At 46.4% G+C, this 18,150-nt stretch overlaps 1 protein-coding gene across 1 annotated transcript; it reads left to right on the top strand.

Moving 5' to 3' along the window:
- The first annotated feature begins 4,874 nt into the window (after positions 1–4,874).
- Positions 4,875–18,054, top strand: ACAT1 (acetyl-CoA acetyltransferase 1). Its single transcript, XM_048935387.1, has 12 exons — positions 4,875–4,989; positions 5,358–5,405; positions 7,424–7,541; positions 8,465–8,560; positions 9,092–9,192; positions 11,662–11,805; positions 12,768–12,918; positions 13,712–13,807; positions 14,435–14,548; positions 14,957–15,021; positions 16,368–16,525; positions 17,676–18,054. Exons 1-12 carry the CDS (start codon positions 4,936–4,938, stop codon positions 17,794–17,796), a joined length of 1,266 nt encoding a protein of 421 aa, XP_048791344.1. The 5' UTR covers positions 4,875–4,935; the 3' UTR covers positions 17,797–18,054.
- Positions 18,055–18,150: the final 96 nt, after the last annotated feature.

Genomic DNA, 18,150 nt, shown 5'->3' with positions numbered 1-18,150 from the left:
CTACGCATGTTAGCAAGATATTTTGGTCTTTTTCTCCTGCTAAAGGTTTTGGTCTCTTTCAGGCGCCGCTCCTAAAAAACACCAGTAGCTGGAAGTGGCTGGATTCCGAGTCTCAAAGTCTATTTTGATCAGTGTCAGTTTAGGAAATAAAAAGCAAAAAGGCAAAGTGGGGTGAGGGAGGAAAGGCGCATAAGGACTTATAGCTCCTTTCTTGTCAGGGCCTTCAGGTACTGAAGTCTGCAATGACTTAAAATGGCCATCACTGATCATTGCTGGCGCCATCACCATGTTGCTGGGACTGGCTCACAGAATCACAGAATGGCCCAGGTTGGAAGGGACCTCAAGGATCATGAGGCTTCAACCCTCCCCCCACGCCCCACATGCAGGGCCACCAACCTCCACATTTAATACCAGACCAGGCTGCCCAGGGCCCCATCCAACCTGGCCTTGAACACCTCCAGGGACGGGGCATCCACAACCTCTCTGGGCAGCCTGTTCCAGCACCTCACCACTCTCTCTGGAAAGAATTTCCCCCTGACATCCAACCTCAATCTTCCCTCCCTCAACTCAAAACCATTTCCCCTTGTCCTGCTGTTATCTACCCTTTCAAAGAGTTGACTCCCCTCCTGTTTATAGGCTCCTTAATAGCCTCATTTTGCTCCAAGCAGTGTGGGAACTTGGCTGCTCCAAGCTGTGCTTCTGTGATGGCTTCTCTTCTCTGATTGTCCTTTTATTTCAATGGGAGTTTTATTCTTACTTCTCAGCTTTTTTTCTCTTAGTGCACCAGTGAAACCCAGCGTTTTGTGCTTTCTGGTACATGCAAAGGTTTGTTTGAGTGGAATAAATAGTTTTTTTGATTGACTCTTCAGCAAGCATGGCAATTATCGACCTGGCAGTTGCTATCGGCAGAGCTTTCACAATGACTTTGTGTGGTCACAGCTTAGGCATGATCAGTGGCCTAAATGTGGAAGGCTTCAAACCTTCTTCATTCTTCTGATAAACGTAGAACCTGGCTTTGTCTTCGTCTTTGCTTAACACGGCAACATCCTTGAGCAGTGCACAGGCAGGGTGCCTGCTTATCATTTCAGTCGTTTTAGCAGTGGAGATCTGCTTGGTGACGTGAGCTGGGTGCTGTGCGCTGCACCAAGTGCCATCTGAGCAGTGTGCAGGAGGGGAGTGGTTGGAGAGCGCGTGCTCTGCTGCTGCTTCCATCTGCTCAGCTGTGCTGTGGGCACCGGACTCACTTCCTGAGCTGAGGGAAGGAGCACAGCGTGCTGCATTTCAATAGAGTGAAAGACTGAAATCTGAAATTACCAACACTGAAGTTAGGACATTATAGACGTTACTGGTGTGAAGTGGTAAAAGAATTAAAGACGGGAATGTGCTGTCTTCTTCTGTGCACTTCTATTGTGAAGACCAAGGTCTAACATCACTGTACAGTTCAGGATTTGCTACGTATTGATTTCTACTACCAAAGACATTCAGGGAAGTGGCACACCTCCCTTCAGCAGCAGGGAGCTGCAGGAACAAATTCAGCAAACAAGCAGGGCTCACTGCACCAGGCAGGCACACTGGGTGTCTCAAAGTCCCCCGGAGCAGATGCCATTCTGCTGTCACTTCTGGGGGAACTGGGGTATGAAACAGCTTCTGCCTGTGCTGCATTGCCCATCACTGCGGCCAGTCTTGGTGCCAGGGTTCTTAGTGAGCTTTATCTTTGTCTTTTCTTAACGTGGCAACATCCAGTGCTGGCATGGAAAGCAAACTGCCATAGAAGTGAGGAAACTAGGGCTATGGCCTAGAGAATACAACCATGGATGTTTTGGAAGTAGAAAGGCAGAGAGTCAAGAACTATTTTTGAAGCCCTGCAACATCAGCACTGGGGAGTACTTAATAAAAACCAGCAGATTGGCTTAAAATGCTGAAACATGGGTTGTCTCTAGGAGTTGCTGGAGATGCAGTCGTGTATTAGATAAATACATGTCTAACGGATGCATTGAAGGCAGGACATACCCTCTGCCATTACTAAACAGTGAAGATACGTGGTCAGGAAATCCAGAGCACTGTGGCTCTCCTGCTCAGCCTCAAGCACTGGGCAGTTGTGCTGTTCTGTGCAGTCTCTAGTGAACTCTCTCTTCTTGAATTCTCCTAAATATAAATTATCCTAAAAAATCTTAAAGCTCTCCAAGAAGAAAAGAGTTAAGTGAAAACGGAGGGGGAAAAAAAGGGAATAATAAGCTGACTGGTGAAAGCAACAGGTACAGGGGGAGGAAGAAGGGGGATGTGTGAGTTTCACAGGACCAAAGCCATAAAATGCTGGAGAGCACCCAGCAGAGCACCTTTGCCGATGCCTGCTGTCCCCTGCCCTATCCCTACAGCCACTGACATCTCACAGGCAAAAGGCTTTTCTCCCTCCCCGCGGTGTGATGCCTGCTGGGCTGGGCCAGGTGGCAGCCGGCAAGGACGTGGTCCTGTGCCTCCATGTGGGGTCGGGGAAGGGGGCCTGTATGTAAACATTCTGTTTATTTACCCTTCTGCTTCTCAGGGAAAAGTGCAGCCCAAGCTGCCAGCAGAGACGCTGCACCCAGCTGCATCCCCAGGCACGTGGCAGCACATGGCACACAGGGGAGCTGATTTGGATGGATTATTTGTTTGGCCCGTTGAAAGTTCTTCCTGTGTTTTTTGATGTTAAAAGCTTTGTATTCTGAAATACATATTCTGGGAAGAGATGTTTCTTTTTTCTTCACGTGGCTTCTCACATGCTAGAGTTCTGCAGCTTGAGACTCACTTTTGACCTTATGCTACTTCAAAAACACCTGTCCTGCCCTGGGTCGGAGGTGTCTGTACAGCTTGGGGTTCCCAGCATCTTAAGGGACATGGGATTATCTGCACCCTCCTTTTTTCTTGTGCAAATGCCAATAAATGGTATTTTAATCAATATGTCTGGGAGTCCAAGAGCTCTTCCAGGTGTGGCCACATCAGTGCTGACCCCAGTGTGTTACGTTTGGCACAGCTGGCAGAATCCCAGTGGGCTGTGGCACAGGAGGAGAAAGGAACAGACTGAGTGCCTCTCCTGAGGATTTCTTTGTGGAAATTGCACTGTGTGTAGAAATGGTTCTACATTCACAATGCATTCACAGTGCTGCTTCAAGGATACCTGCACAGGCATACGATCTCTACAGATGAAAAGCCAGATCCCCACAAAAACAGTGCCTTAATAAATGACTAGAATTGTTTTATTGGCAGACAACCCTGTAGGAGCTCTAAGGACCAAAGTGCTGGGGAACCTCTCCACAGATGGGATCTGCATGTGGGCTGGAGGTGTGGGTGCAGCAGCATGGCTCAGGGCTCCCAGCCTGGATCTGACACATCTGTGCCTCATCACAGAATCATAGGGACTGGGAGGGAGCTCTGAGATCACCCAGTCCAACCCCTGCTACAGCAGGTTCCTACAGCAGGTCACACGGAAAAGCATCCAGGTGGGTTTTGAATCCCTCCAGAGAAGGAGTCTCCACAAGCTCTCTGGGCAGGCTGTTCCAGAGCTCTGTCACCCTCACAGAAGTTCTTCCTCACATTTTATGGAATTGCTTATGTTGCAGTTTGTGCCCATTGTCCCTTGTTCCGTTGCTGGGCGTTAATGAAGAGAGATTAGCCCCATCCATCCATTTAACTCCCACCCTTTAGATATTCATAAGCATTGATAAGATCCCTCCTCAGGCTGACCAGCCCCCAGTCTTTCATCCTTTCCTCCTAAGGGAGATGCTCCAGGCTCCAAACATCTCTGCTGCTGTCCCCTGGATTCTCTCCAGAGGTTCCCTGTCCATTTCCCACTGTGGAGCCCAGAACTGGGCACAGTATTCCAAATGCATTACGGTTGTCTTTCTTGTATGGTGCTCACATACACTTTCAGGTTTACATCTTCAGTTCTTCCTGAATCAGTACCTGCCAGTCCCTGCACCACCTCAAGTGCTGTGTTCAGTTTTGGGCACCTCAGTACAGAAAGGACATGGAGGTACTGGAGCAGGTCCAAAGAAGGGCAACAAGGCTTGTGAAGGGCTTGGAGAATATGGCCTGCGAGGAGAGACTGAAGGAACTGGGGCTGTTCAGTCTGGGGAAAAGGAGGCTGAGGGGAGACCTTATTGCTTTCTCCCAGTACCTGAAAGGTGCTTACAGCGAGAGCGGGGCTGGTCTCTTCTCACTGGTGACAGGTGGCAGGACGAGGGGAAATGGCCTCAAGTTGTGCCAGGGTAAGTTTAGGTTGGATGTCAGGAAAAACTTCTTTACAGAAAGGGTTGTGAAGCACTGGAATAGGCTGCCCAGGGAGGTGGTTGAGTCACCATCCCTGGATGTGTTTAAGAACCATTTGGATGTGGTGCTCAGGGACATGATTTAATGGATGGTTGTTAGAGCTAGGGCAGTATGGTCAGGTTGTGGTCGGAATCGATGATCTTTAAGGTCCTTTCCAACCTCAGCTGTTCTATGATTCTATGACTATGCGGTTCGTACAGACCCTGCGCTCTCCCTGCGAGGCTCCCCAGGCCCCCGCTACCAGCGAAGCAACGCAGCAAACACCTGCGGCCTGTGCTTGTCCCAACCGGCTCTCACCTCTTGTCCGGAGGCTTTCGGACACCTAGAAATTAAGAAATGCCTACCACGGAGCTGAGAAGAGGCGTGCGAAGGGCTGTGCGAAGGGTCCGCAGCACCATACGACTCCCGCTGCCGCTCACTGCCCGGCCCGGCCGCGGAGCGAGGGCAGGGCAAGGCAGGGCAGGGAGGCGGCGTGTGACAGCGCGGGCCGGCTTCGGGCTCAGCCAATAGCAGGGCAAGAATTAGTCCCGCCTTCAGCCCATTCACCAATGGGAAGCGGGGAGGGGACGGCGCGCGGCCGCCTATAGGCTGCTTGGAGGGGCGGCGGTGAAGGTGACGGCTGGCGGCAGGATGGCGGCGGTGGCGATGCTGGGTCGGCGGTGCGCGGCGGCCGGGCCGCTGCGGGTGAGACGGGGCGGGCGGCGCTGAACCGGAGGGAGCCTTCCTCGTTCCTTCCCTTTACACGGCCGGCACGGCGCGGGGCTGCAGCGGCCCGGCCAAGGTCACCGGGCGGGCTCCGGTACGGGGTGGGGCGGCCGCGGCGGCAGTGCCGCGTGTGCGCTCGGAGCTGGGCGGGCGGGGAGAGAGCCGTGCCGCGCTGTGCCGCGACCGCCGTCCGGCCGTCATCTGCGGGCGTCGCCCCGTCCGTGTGGCGGTCAGCGCTGTGAGCCGCGGCGCTGCGCCGAGCTGCTGAGTAAACGGCTTTGCCTTTATTTCTCTTGGCGGCGTTGGCTTCGTTGCTGTGAAATTCTGAGGGTGTGTTTATTTTTCAGGCTCTGAAGTATGCGAGCCGCGGCTACGCGTCGCAGCGCACATTGAATGTAAGTGTGACGTTCCGCGGAACTGCAGGTCACTGCCATGTCTGCTTCTTAAGGCTTTGTCTGCCTTCTGCTGCAGCTGGAGATATTTGCTGGCTCTTCTCAAGAGCTGTCCGGCTGTCCAGGGCACACAGAGATCTAAAACACTCATCTTTCTGCTGCCAGGCCCCTGTGCTGCTCTGACAGGGTTGGTAGGTAGACGTAGTGATGTAACATTTAAGCCAGATTTAATACGAAATCTGTTTTGAGAGACTACCAGATGTGAAGTTGAATGTCACAGCAGGGCTTAAACTACAGCTTACACATCTGTAATCTGATGGTGTTCTGGCAAAGCCTGGTAAGATGCTTCCAAGGCCTGAGCTTTTAACTCAGTAAGTGTAGAGTAAATGTTCATTAAATTGTAGTGACAGTACCTTCTGTGATGTACAGACCATGTCAGTACAACAATATTTAACTCCCTGGCATTTGGTACGATGCCTTTATACATCATTGCACTTGAGTTAAAAACTTGGCCAAAGGGAGATTTTTCAGGCCAGGTCATGTAGAGCATGTTTCTTAGGATGATTTCCAGATAACTTCTCTCTAAGGAGTCTTTACAACCTCTGGGCAACCTGTGCGAGTGCAGAAGTGCTTCCTGGTGTTCAGTGGGAACCTTCTGTGTTCCAGTTTGTGTCCATTTGCTTCTTATCCTGGCACTGAGCACCACTGAAAAGAGCTTGGCTCCATCCTCTGTACCCTCCCTTCAGATACTTGTTGAGATACTCCCGAGCTTCCAGACTGAGCAGTGCTGGATATTCCAGTCCCTTAACCACTTTTGTGGCCTTTCACCAGTCTCTTTCCATGTCTCTCATACCGGGAGACCAAGAACTGAACCCATCATTTCTCGTGTGGCCTCATCGGTGCCAAGCAGAGGCTGCTTACTGATCTCCAGTTGGACTTTGTGCCACTGATCACCACTTTCTGCTCCCAGCCTTTTAGCCTTTATTGACCCAACTGTCTGCCCATCCAGCTCGTACATCACCAGCTTCTCTATGGGGACCTTAAGAGGGATGGTGTCAAACACCTCACTGAAGTTCATGTAGACAGTATCTACTGTTCCCATCACATCCATCAGGCTCATGATTTCATCACAAAAGTTTATCAATTTGGTTCAGCATGACTTCCCCTTGGTGAATCTATGCTGATAATTTTTGTTGTTACTGTTTATGAGTCTGGAAATGGTTTCCAGAATGAGCTGTGCCATCACCTTCCCAGGTGTCAAGACAAGGTTGATGGGCCTGTAGTTCCCTGCAGCCTCCTGGGGGATGGGAGAACTACCTGCTTTCCTCCTGTTCGTAGGCATCTCTCCCAGTTATTGCGACCATTCAGAGATCTTTGAGAGTGACCTTACACTGACAGCAGCCAGCTTCCTCAGCACTTGTGAGTGTGTCTCATCAGGGCCTATGAGCTTAGGGGTGTCCATCTGGCTCAAGTATTCCTTGACCTGATTCATTTCCACCAAAGGTGCATCTTCCTTGCTGCAGCCTTTTAGCCTGGCCTCTAGGACCAGGGATTCCCAAAGGGCAGCCTTGTTGGTGAAGGCTGATATGAAAGAGGCATTTAGTAGCTTGGCCTTTCCCAGCTTGGGCACCTCTTCCCTCCAGGCCTGTAATTGCTTCAGGCATCACCTTCCCAAAGCAGAGCTCCACGCATTCCAACTGTTCCCTCATATAAAGAGCAGCTCCACCTCGTCTGCCCAGCCTGTCCTTCCTAAGGAGCTTGTATCGCTGCAGTCCTCAGAGCCATCCCATCACACTCTGTCATCCCAACAAGGTCATAGCCCTGCAATGGTGCACAGGTCCCAAATTCCTTGTCTTTGTTCTTTGTGCTGTATGCACCAATGGAGATAGTTTTGGTGCTCTGTGCTGCTTACTGAATGAAAAGGGAGCTGTGACATGAATGAAAGAGTAAAAGGATAAACTTTGGGGTATGTGTGCGTGTGTAAAGATGCTGTGACTTTTACTCCATGCTTGTTCTCTTAGGAAGTGGTGATAGCAAGTGCTGCAAGGACACCCATTGGATCTTTCCAAGGCTCTCTTTCATCATTGTCAGCTACTAAACTGGGTTCCATTGCAATTAAAGGAGCAATTGACAGAGCAGGTACATGTAAATCTGTTTGCATGAGAAAACCTCATACAGCTCTGAACGCTATCAGTCTGTGTATTTTGGTTTGAAGTTGCTTGGTAGAACAGACTTTTCTGTTGGTGTTCCTCCCCCTCCCCCATAGCACTTTTAAGGCTTTAATCTGTAAGTGATATTTAAATAAACTTAATAATATTTTAATAAACTTAAATAAACTTGCCTGTTGGACTCTGCTGCCACGTGTAAATGCTGCTTCTAAGAGCAGGCTGTTACTTAGGAGTATCTGTGATGTTCCCGCTTGCATAGAACGTGCTGATTGCTTGTCTGGGGCATAGGTTTACGACACACCTAAACTGATATGAAGGCTGCTTGTTGCTGAAACCAAGGGTCCTTCCTTTCCCTGCCCATTTTTACACAGTACTCCTCTGACACCCTTGTGAGCCTGTCTGTAGCTTTAAGTTGGCCAAAAAATCACTTTGGAGGAGAGGAGGGTTAATTTTCTTAGGCATCTTGAAACAGCATATTACAATAAGTGGAACACCAGGACTGTTGCATGGGCAGCAGAGGAGAGAGAGCGCAGCTCTTCTGTCTGGGGCAGCTGGCGGCTCTCTGCATTAAGCAAACAGAGCTGTTTCTTTGGACATTGTTGTCACAGGTAGAAAGTTCTGTATGTTCAACCATCCATAACAGTGTTGTTGATCAGGTGACTGGTGAGACTTGGAAGACTTGTTCTGAGAGCTGGTGAGGGAATTCTCATGTGAGGTCCCCAGTTCAGTGTGCCCTATGAATATGAGGATGGAGATCTGGAATGCTTTTAGCACACAGGTTGGACGTGATAGGTTTTGTCTCTTTTCTATAAGAAACTTTAATAGGAAGGTTCATAACAGATAATTTCATCTGCTGTGCAAAGAATCCACAATCAAATCACGTTTGTTTTCTAGGTATCCCTGCAGAAGAAGTGAAAGAAGCGTATATGGGTAATGTCTTGCAGGCTGGACAAGGACAAGCTCCAGCAAGACAGGCAGTCCTGGGTGCAGGTACGCATTGTGTCGATTCTGGGTTTAAAGGTGGTTTTTTCTTCACATGGACAGCTGCTAATGCTACTGGAGATGACTGAGCTGTGAGTTAGAGCAGGGAGGTGCCCAGCCTCCCTTCAGGACAGGCTGCACACTTGTTTCCATGCGGGCCAAAGGCTCGCTCTGTGGTGGAGTGGTGTAAGTGGGCTTTGTGCTCAGCAATCACTTGTCGTGTGCACAATGGATGTTATTGCCTACAGCCTTTGTAGAACCTGGAGAGGCTGAAACCATGTCACACTGATGATGGATGTTCCGAATTATCTTTGTTGACCAATTCTTTACTTGCTTCACATCTTACCACTTGAGTCTGTTGTCTGAAGGGTAGAAGCAGCAGCAGTCTCCAAAGACAGTAACGAGGGGTGAGGGTGGATAAACTGCCTGAGCTGGACACTGGCTTAAGTAGAATTGATCCCATGTGAAATATTGTTGAAACACCAATCTAATGTTCTCCCTTTAGATAATGCAATTGTTTGTACAATTTACCTGACTCAGGTTTACCCATCTCCACTGATACTACGACTGTCAACAAGGTCTGCGCCTCAGGAATGAAATCCATCATGATGGCAGCCCAGAGCCTGATGTGTGGCAGCCAGGTATGTGGTGTCAGTGCTGCTCTATGGAAGGGACACACAGCTGGCCTTGTGGATCCTGTCCTGTGGTGGCTGTGGTCTTGGATTTGGGATATGTTTTGACTTGCAGTAATGAAGCTAATCAGTGAGGTTTGTTAAGGTTACACAACCTTGATATTTTATTTATTTATTTATTTATTTATTTACAGTAATTTAAATACATTTTGGTTTGAAGCAGACAAGGAAAGGCATTATAGTGTGGGAATTGTCAGATTTACTTTCAGAGCTGAGCAAATAAGGTGGATTTACTTTTATATAAGTCCTTTCTACCTCCTTTCCTGTAAAATTTAGGGAATTCTTCAGGCTTTTTCATCTGAAAAAAATCCAGAATTTTTTTCTAAACTTAGTGCTTGTTGGGAGAGATCTGATCTTGACTTTCACATATTTTGATCACTTCAATGAGGTACATTCACGTGTTAAAGCAGTGTTGTTTCTAAATGTGTTAAAGATGTCTCATGCTTTTCTGTTGCTCTCAAAGAGGCTGAAAATATCTGTTGTTGCTGAATTGTGTTTTCATTCAAGAGCTGGATGAAGGAGAATTACTCATCTCTGTCCACTGTATTCTAAGGTTCTCTGAAGTAAAGATATTGGCAGTTCACAGAATCACAGAATCACAGAATTGTAGGGGTTGGAAGGGACCTCCTGAGATCATCGAGTCCAACCCCCCTGCCAAAGCAGGTTCCCTACACCAGGTCGCACAGGTAGGCATCCAGGCAGGTCTTGAACGTCTCCAGAGAAGGAGACTCCACCACCTCCCTGGGCAGCCTGTTCCAGTGCTCCGTCACCTCACTGTAAAGAAGTTCTTGCAACAGTTCAAGGTATATTTTTAGTTTACAAAATCAATGGCCCATTAGTGGGAATTGTACTTAATAATTATATATCTTGTTTACCCAAGAGCAAGAGTAAAATATTTGATTTTCTCATCTCCCATGTGAAAATAGTGATTGGGCAACCACTTATTGCTTAGGCCTTGCTATGCAGACAATGACACTTCACCCAGTGCCTGCTGAGCTCAGTGCAAGGCTTTTCACTGGACTTTGAATCAGGTCCAGCACTTCTGTGCAAACAGCTCTGCTTGGATTTAGTGGCTGACATCTGCTGAGTCCATTGGATTGCTCACGCTCTGGGTTTATTTGCTGCGTGCTCTGAAGAGAAGTGGACTTTTCAGCTCAGCCCATCAGGCATGCAGTGCTGCCTGGCTCAGCACGTGCTGGTGCTGCTCGGTGTGCTCTCAGAGCTCCACGCTGTGGCTTTTTTGGATGGGTTTTGTTCTTTCTTCTTGGCTGTGGGTTGGGAGTATTTGTGGTGTGTGCATGACAGCTCCCAGAGGCTTGAGTCTGTGTACATTAAGGACTATATAAACAGTTGCCTTAATTCCAAGTTCTTTGCCTGATGGAGTTGAAATGCCAGGAACTCCTGTTCCTCCTGTCTATCACTGCCATATCTCTGCTGCCTTTCCAGTTTACTGCCTTTCTAGTTTATTTCCAGCTTTCTTGGTATTGTTTTCTTTGTTACTACACGCTGCTATTCCTGGATTTACTTTATAATCTTTTCTGAACTTAGCCATTCTTTTTCCAAGCCTGAATTGAAAGACCTAGTTACTACTATTTTCATGTAAAATATCTTTTGTGGTTGTATTAACAACAATTACTGAGCTCTCCAAGAATAATGCTGCTGTGTTTGCATTTTTCCTATGATTATTTGTATCTCAAAAAAGCCATGCCATTAAGGACAGCTGCTCTTTACATCCCAAGATGCAAAACACTGAGCATTTTGTGGTTTACAGCCTGGGGACAGTAGGTGTGCTTATGGTCCTTGTAGCTTTGCTTTTTTGTTTCTTCTGCCTCAGCTTGAGAAGCAGATTTATTTGTAAATGCCAAATGTAAATGGTGATTCAGCCTAATTCAAGTTCAGTGGTGACTTTTTGTTAACATCCCTCATAGAACTGCTGGTGCCTTCAGATGATAAACCCTCACTGTAAGTCATCTCTTTACACATGAGATGTAACAGTGTTGTGTGAAGCTTCAGATAATTCTAAACCTCGGTCTTTCATTGGCTCTCTTAGATTCTGACTGCTGTGGAGCTGCTTATGAAGAATAAATGAGAAATATAGAGAAAAATGAAGTGTTTAAAATAAAATCTGTGATGTGATCTTGGGAGCTTTTGAATTAGAAGAGGCTGAGATGGCTCTTGCAGCTTTCCAAAGTGATGCACCAGACAGAAGTCTGGTGTTCTGTCCACATGGGTTAGCTCTCTTCAGCTGTTGTCCCAGCTGTTTGCTTTTAAAATGAATAAAGAAGTCTTTTATTCCTTTTCCTCCAAGAGTGGCTGGAAATACGAAGTGTCCACTCAATATTTTCTTAGCATCAGTTCCTGGATGAAGTCATGTAGAACACGCAGCGTTATTGATAACCTCAGCTTTTGTTTGAGCAGGATGTAATGGTTGCTGGTGGAATGGAGAGCATGTCCAATGTTCCCTATACAATGAGCAGAGGATCAACGCCTTATGGAGGAGTTAATCTGGAAGATCTGATTGTGAAAGATGGACTTACAGACGTTTATAACCATATCCATATGGTAAATATTCCTGCAGAGTTCTGAAGTATCAACTGTTGGCCTCACACAGCTGGAAATGAGTAACGTACCTTAATGGAGAGACTAGATGGAGGGCTGGAATGGGGTGGGAAATGTGTGTTCACATTTCTTTCTCATTGAAGTCTGAGTAGCTTAGAGCAGGGGTTAAAAGAGACAAGGGGATTTCTTCCACCTGTGGGTGGGTTTTCCTGTCTCAGTGGGTGGGAGCAGTCAGGTTGCACGATGCCTTTGAGGATGGCCACTTCTGCTTCGGCAGATTGGTTCTTATTTTCCCTCCCCCAGTGTATGTATCCCATATCTTCTGTTAGAAGGTTTGAGTCAGCTGATATGCTTAGCTCATCAGCAGGATACGTTGGACAAAACAGTGCGAAGTGAGGGAGGGTTCAGAAAAATGCTAACCTGCTATGGAGATAGTGAAGAACAAGCATCAGGAGGGAACAGTTTGAAAGGATAATGACTGTTTTCAGTGCTTCTGTGTGTGCTTTATTCTTTATCAGTACAATGCACTCTACCTATACTGTTGGCTGAACACCTCTCATGCATTTCAACTGAAATAGCTTTCGATTGAGAGGCTTTTTGGAGTAGACAAGCTAAGAACAGCATAAGAACACCAGTAAGATGATGCAAACACGCTGTTCTGTGTGTTCTCTAGACTCTGGAGAAGTCAGCCTTTAGAACTTCTGCATGCAGTTGTTTAACTTAGAAGAACCCCTTGTGTGGAGTGTGCCTTCCTTCACAGCATCATAACCTGCATTCAGAACACATGTACTGAATGTGAAGTTGGTATTCCAAAGGCAGAAGTTTCTGGTTGGTCATGACTGTGCAAATCAGAAACGAACACCAAATGTCAGTCACATTCAGTTCTGAAAATGCTGGTTTTTCAGTTACATTTCTTGTTTGCATCTCCTGGAACCCCAAGTGTGACGTGTCTGTTTTTCTCCAAGGGCAACTGTGCTGAGAATACGGCAAAGAAGTTCACTATTTCACGAGAGGAGCAAGACACGTATGCCATAGGCTCTTACACGAAGAGCAAAGCAGCGTGGGACTCAGGAATTCTCAAAAAAGAAATCGTTCCTGTCACTGTCTCAAAAAAAGGTATTGTGGAAGGGTGTGATGAAATGGGCTGTTTCTCCTTTGAAAGCTGTGACAGGGTCTGCGCTCGGTGCGAGTTATGCTGTGTAGGCATACATATCTCAGGAGTGTGCACGCTCACACGTGTTTGTGAGATATGATTCTATGATTCTATGATTTGTACCTCAGATGCAAAGAATTTACTGCTATGCAGACTTTTTGCTAACGGCAGTCAGTTGTCTGTATCTGCTTATCTGTTTCTTTTCCTTTAATGTTACATGCTGTAACTTCTTCAAGGAGATGACCGTGTACTAAATTCAGGTGGAACAAATTGATGACGTTTGAATCTCTCTGTGAATTACCTTAAAGATCTGCTCTTGGTCCCTTTCATTTGCTCATCAAGAAGTATAAATAATCTGCTGTGAATAAATGACATCAAGGAGTTTAGGAGGAAGTTTTTCACTCAGAGGGTGGTGATGCACTGGAACAGGTTGCCCAAGTAGGCTGTGGATGCCCCATCCCTGGAGGCATTGAAGGCCAGGCTGGATGTGGCTCTGGGCAGCCTGGTCTGGTGGTTGGTGACCCTGCACACAGCAGGGGGTTGAAACTGGATGATCACTGTGGTCCCTTTCAACCCAGGCCATTCTGTGATTATATGAATTACTTATGCATGCCAAAAATGAATGAAAATGAAAGAAAGTTTACATTTTTTACTGAAATAAGTTGTTTAAGTTAGAGAACATTTAATCCATGTACTATGTTAAGAGTGTTTGAGAAAGGACTGCACACATAAAACTAAACCAGTTCTGAATTTCAGGAAAGCCAGACACAGAAGTGACAGAAGATGAGGAGTACAAGCGGGTTGATTTTAATAAAGTTCCAAAGCTGAAAGCTGTTTTCCAGAAAGAAAATGGTAAATATTGTTAAATCAAGTGCTTATTTTTTTACTAAGTGCAAGAATGCTCTATCAGAGTGAACAGTGCTGTTCACCAGAGCTTGAATACACAGCAGTAATCTATGACCTTTTCAATGCCTGCTAAAGAAAGATCCTACCAAGAAGTCCGAGCTTGGTGTCACAGCAGCACAAAATGTCATAGAATGAGAAGAACCTGCACAGCAGTGAAAACCTCTGTTTTGTGCATTTACATTGAAGACTGAAATAGCTGGCCTTGGTCACCACAGCTATAAGCTCCTGGTGTGCCTGCACATCGTGCCCTGTTGCCTCCGTGCACCTGTAGCTAAGGAACCTGGCCAAGGCAAAGCTGGCATTGCAGCACACGTTTGTGCTGGGGTTCTGTGTTAATGCTGACAGCGCTGCCGGTGCAGAAGGCATGGTCTGAACTGCTGTTCAGATGTAGCTTATGAATACATGTGATGAATTGGTTTGATTAAACAAGTATTTACAAACAAACAAACAAACAACCACTGATTCTTTCAGTGCAACAGCTGTTACGCTGAGACCTTGTAAGGCTGAAGGGTCTACAGGATCTACCTGAGCTCTCTCATCTCCCCCTCTGTTAAAACACGTTACCTTTTCTAGGAACAGTTACAGCTGCCAATGCCAGTACTCTGAATGATGGAGCAGCTGCTTTGGTTCTGATGACTACAGAGGCAGCCAAGAGACTGAAAGTTAAACCACTGGCACGGATAGTTGGTAAGGTTTTTCTTTTCTCATCTTTGAATAGAGAAGTGGAAAATATTCTGATGGTGCAATCTGAGTGGCAGTCCTGCCAGTCCCGTTGTCCTTCGTGCATGGAGCAGAGGACGCGTGGCTGTAGGCGTTACGACTGCATCTCCTCAGTGTGGCCTTGGAAATGTCACGTGTCATGGCAGCAGGCTTTTGACCATACAGTTTGCATGTGGAATAATTCTAAACATCTGAAAATACTGTGATGTTGTGCACTTAAGGCACTGAGTTTTATGTATATTATCTTCAGCAACCTTACACTCAATTTTTCTCTTACCTGGGTTTGCTGCTTGCATAAATGAAAATAAGGTAAAAACAAGAGGTATTTAAACAACAGCTTTTATGATTTTTTTATTTTTTTAAATGTTTGCACAGCTTTTGCAGATGCTGCTGTTGATCCTATTGACTTTCCCATTGCACCTGCACACGCTGTTCCCAAGGTAGGAATAAAACAGCTTCTTTTTCAGAAGACTTTCTTTCTTTCTTTTTTGGAGCAGCTTGGCAGAGAAGGACCTGGGGGTCCTGATGGACGAGAGACTGAACATGAGCCAGCAGTGCGCTCTGGCAGCTCGAAAGGCAAATGGGATCCTGGGCTCCATCAGGAGAGGGGTGGCCAGCAGGGACAGGGAGGTGATTGTCCCTCTCTACTCGGCTCTTGTGAGGCCCCATCTGGAGTACTGTGTCCAGGTGTGGAGCCCTCAGTACAAGAAAGACATTGAGATTTTGGAAAGGGTCCAGAGGAGGGCGACTAAGATGATCAGGGGGCTGGAGCACCTCCCCTATGAGGACAGGCTGAGGGAGTTGGGCTTGTTCAGCCTGGAGAAGAGAAGGCTGCGGGGTGACCTCATTGCAGCCTATCAATACCTGAAGGGAACCTACACCCAGGAGGGGAGTAAACTCTTCAAAAGGGCTGACAACAGCAGGACTAGGGGAAATGGTTTTAAGTTGAAGGAGGGAAGATTTAGGTTGGATGTTAGGGGGAAGTTCTTTACTAGGAGAGTGGTTAGGCCCTGGAACGGGCTGCCCAGGGAGGTTGTGGATGCCCCGTCCTTGGACGTGTTTAAGGCCAGGTTGGACGGGGTCCTGGGCAACCTGATCTGAATGTGTATGTTTGGTGGCCCTGCTGGGCAGGGGGGTTGGAACTACATGATCCTTGGGGTCCCTTCCAACCCGGGTGATTCTGTGATTCTGTGATCTGTGGAAGCAAACTTCCTCAGCACTGCTCCATCCCTCAGTGTACTTTCCTCTACCACTGAAATTAAATAGGTTTTGCAGAGGATTGAGGCAAGAGTGCAGATTTTAGAGAGACAGACTTCATACGTATTCTGAGAGCACCTTGTTTTACTCTGCTCTCACCAACTTATAGCCTTGTTTTCACTGTTGAAGTTTTCAAGCAATTATGACTAAAATGCAAAATAAATGTGATTATACAGGTACAGACCACCCCAGAGAGGAACTAAATGCAACTGTATGCAGCACTGTGTCAGTGTGCAGTGTGGTGATGATGTGCACTTAGTAGAAGTGTGATGAAAATGTATTCTTGGGATAGAGTAATCTCCATTTTTGCTTTTGTGAGAAACTCGAGTTTGTGCTCCAGAAGCCCTTTTTTGTTTTTTCCCCATCTGACAAAGTGCTCCTGGAATGTGAGCTCTGATCTCCTGCTTGGCATACAGCATAGGGACTTGGTGTCTGCAGTTTGACTTCCCAGGAGACTTAATTATTTCTATAAAATACTTTAGCTTCCTAGTTCTTTCACAGCAATAATCACGTTTATTACCGTTTCTAGATTCTAAGTGAGACAGGCCTGAAAAAAGAAGACATTGCAATGTGGGAAATCAATGAAGCCTTCAGTGTTGTGGTGCTGGCCAATATTAAAATGCTGGGTATTGATCCACAAAAAGTAAATATCAATGGCGGCGCTGTCTCTCTTGGGCATCCCATAGGGTATGTAAACAAGCATTCTTTTTTGGCTGCACAGAGGCACTTTTTTCTACATGCTGCTGATGTATTTGATTCCGTCTTCAAATTTAGTGCAAGTAGGAAAGCTGATAGAAATTCAGTATGAGGTCCGTGCTGACTGAATTCAGGTGTTACATTTCAGGCTTGCTTGGTGCCACAAATTAAAATAAATCACTAATATCACTGAATAAGCAGCAATAAATAATCAACCAGTTAAACTAGTAAAACTTACAGGTAAACAACGAAAATAGCATAAGCTATGGTGTGAAGATTTTTCCTCCTATCAGCAATGTCAAATTCCAAGCCTTGTCAAAGCACTCCCAACAGCAGATCTAAAACACTGTGGTCACCTAATGCAGCAGATCAGGGTGGTCTGGGGGATGTTTGCTCTGAAGTTCTTTCCTCAGGTTATGGAAGTGAAGTTCCCTGCTGTGTTCCCCAGCAGCTGCAATGTGCTGTGGCTTAAGTACATCCCAGTAATCCTCCTTAAGGGTGAGCGTGCTGCAACGTCCAGGAGGACAAATCCCCTTCCAATTTACTAAATAGAGATAAGTAACTGCATTGTACATGAAGAACCAGTACTTCATCATGCAGAAGGTTGCTGGCAAAGCTGTAGTCAAGCCATAATCCATCAAGATATGCTGTTATCTCCTTCATAACATCAGCTCTGATAAAGAAATACGACCTTTGTCCCTAAAAAGGACAGAATGTAGATGTCTGATTTTGCAGGAGCCAGATCAGTGCACCATATTACATTACTGCAAGTTGTAGCTGGAATAATTAGCATTGATTTGTTTCTTAGTGGAAGAGATTTAGTATTAATTACCTTCTTTGAAAGAGCTCTAATAATCGATACTTTGTTGCACACAGAGTACTTAGAGGTGATTTCCTTTACCAAAAAACAGCAGTGGCCGAGCACATATTAAATCTCTTCTTTTTAAGTACTGTACGTGGAGAAAAGGAACCTGTGTTGTTTCTAAATGTAGAAGAAAGGGGTTGTTTGATCTTCTATGGGTTCTATGCTCTTGTTTTTGTTTCCTTCCAGGGAATCGGTGCTGTATTCTGCCAGCAATCTTGTGCAAGTCAAATTCAGAATCTTCAAACTAAGATGTAAATGTTTTTTTCTTTTATCTAGAATGTCTGGAGCAAGAATTGTCGTTCACATGGTCCACGCACTGAAACAGGGGCAGTATGGTCTTGCAGGAATTTGCAACGGAGGAGGAGGTGCTTCTGCAATATTGATAGAGAAGCTGTAGGCCCAAGCAGTTGCTGGAAAAACAAAAAGCCTTAAAAAATCTGTGATGAAAGCGATGAGCAGCAGCTGTTACCTCTAATCAGTAGGTGGGTGAATTCCCCAGCAGCTATTCTAAAACTTCCAAACACATCATTGATTATTGATACAGACAACTGGGCTTTTATACCTTTGACTCAACACAAGTTTTTATACAGTACAAACGAAAAATGTGAAATCACAATAATGTATCAAGAGCTGACAATAAAGAATGTTGATGTTACCTGTGGCTCCTCTCACTTGTGGTTTCTCAAGTGCCACTGAGTTCTTTAAGTCACACAGCTTCCTGCAGTGCTCCTACGACCTGACAGTGGAAAGT

Source organism: Lagopus muta, chromosome 1 (genome assembly GCF_023343835.1).
Source record: "Lagopus muta isolate bLagMut1 chromosome 1, bLagMut1 primary, whole genome shotgun sequence".
NCBI classification, from domain to species: domain Eukaryota; kingdom Metazoa; phylum Chordata; class Aves; order Galliformes; family Phasianidae; genus Lagopus; species Lagopus muta.
This window is presented reverse-complemented; position numbering and strand designations above follow the sequence as displayed.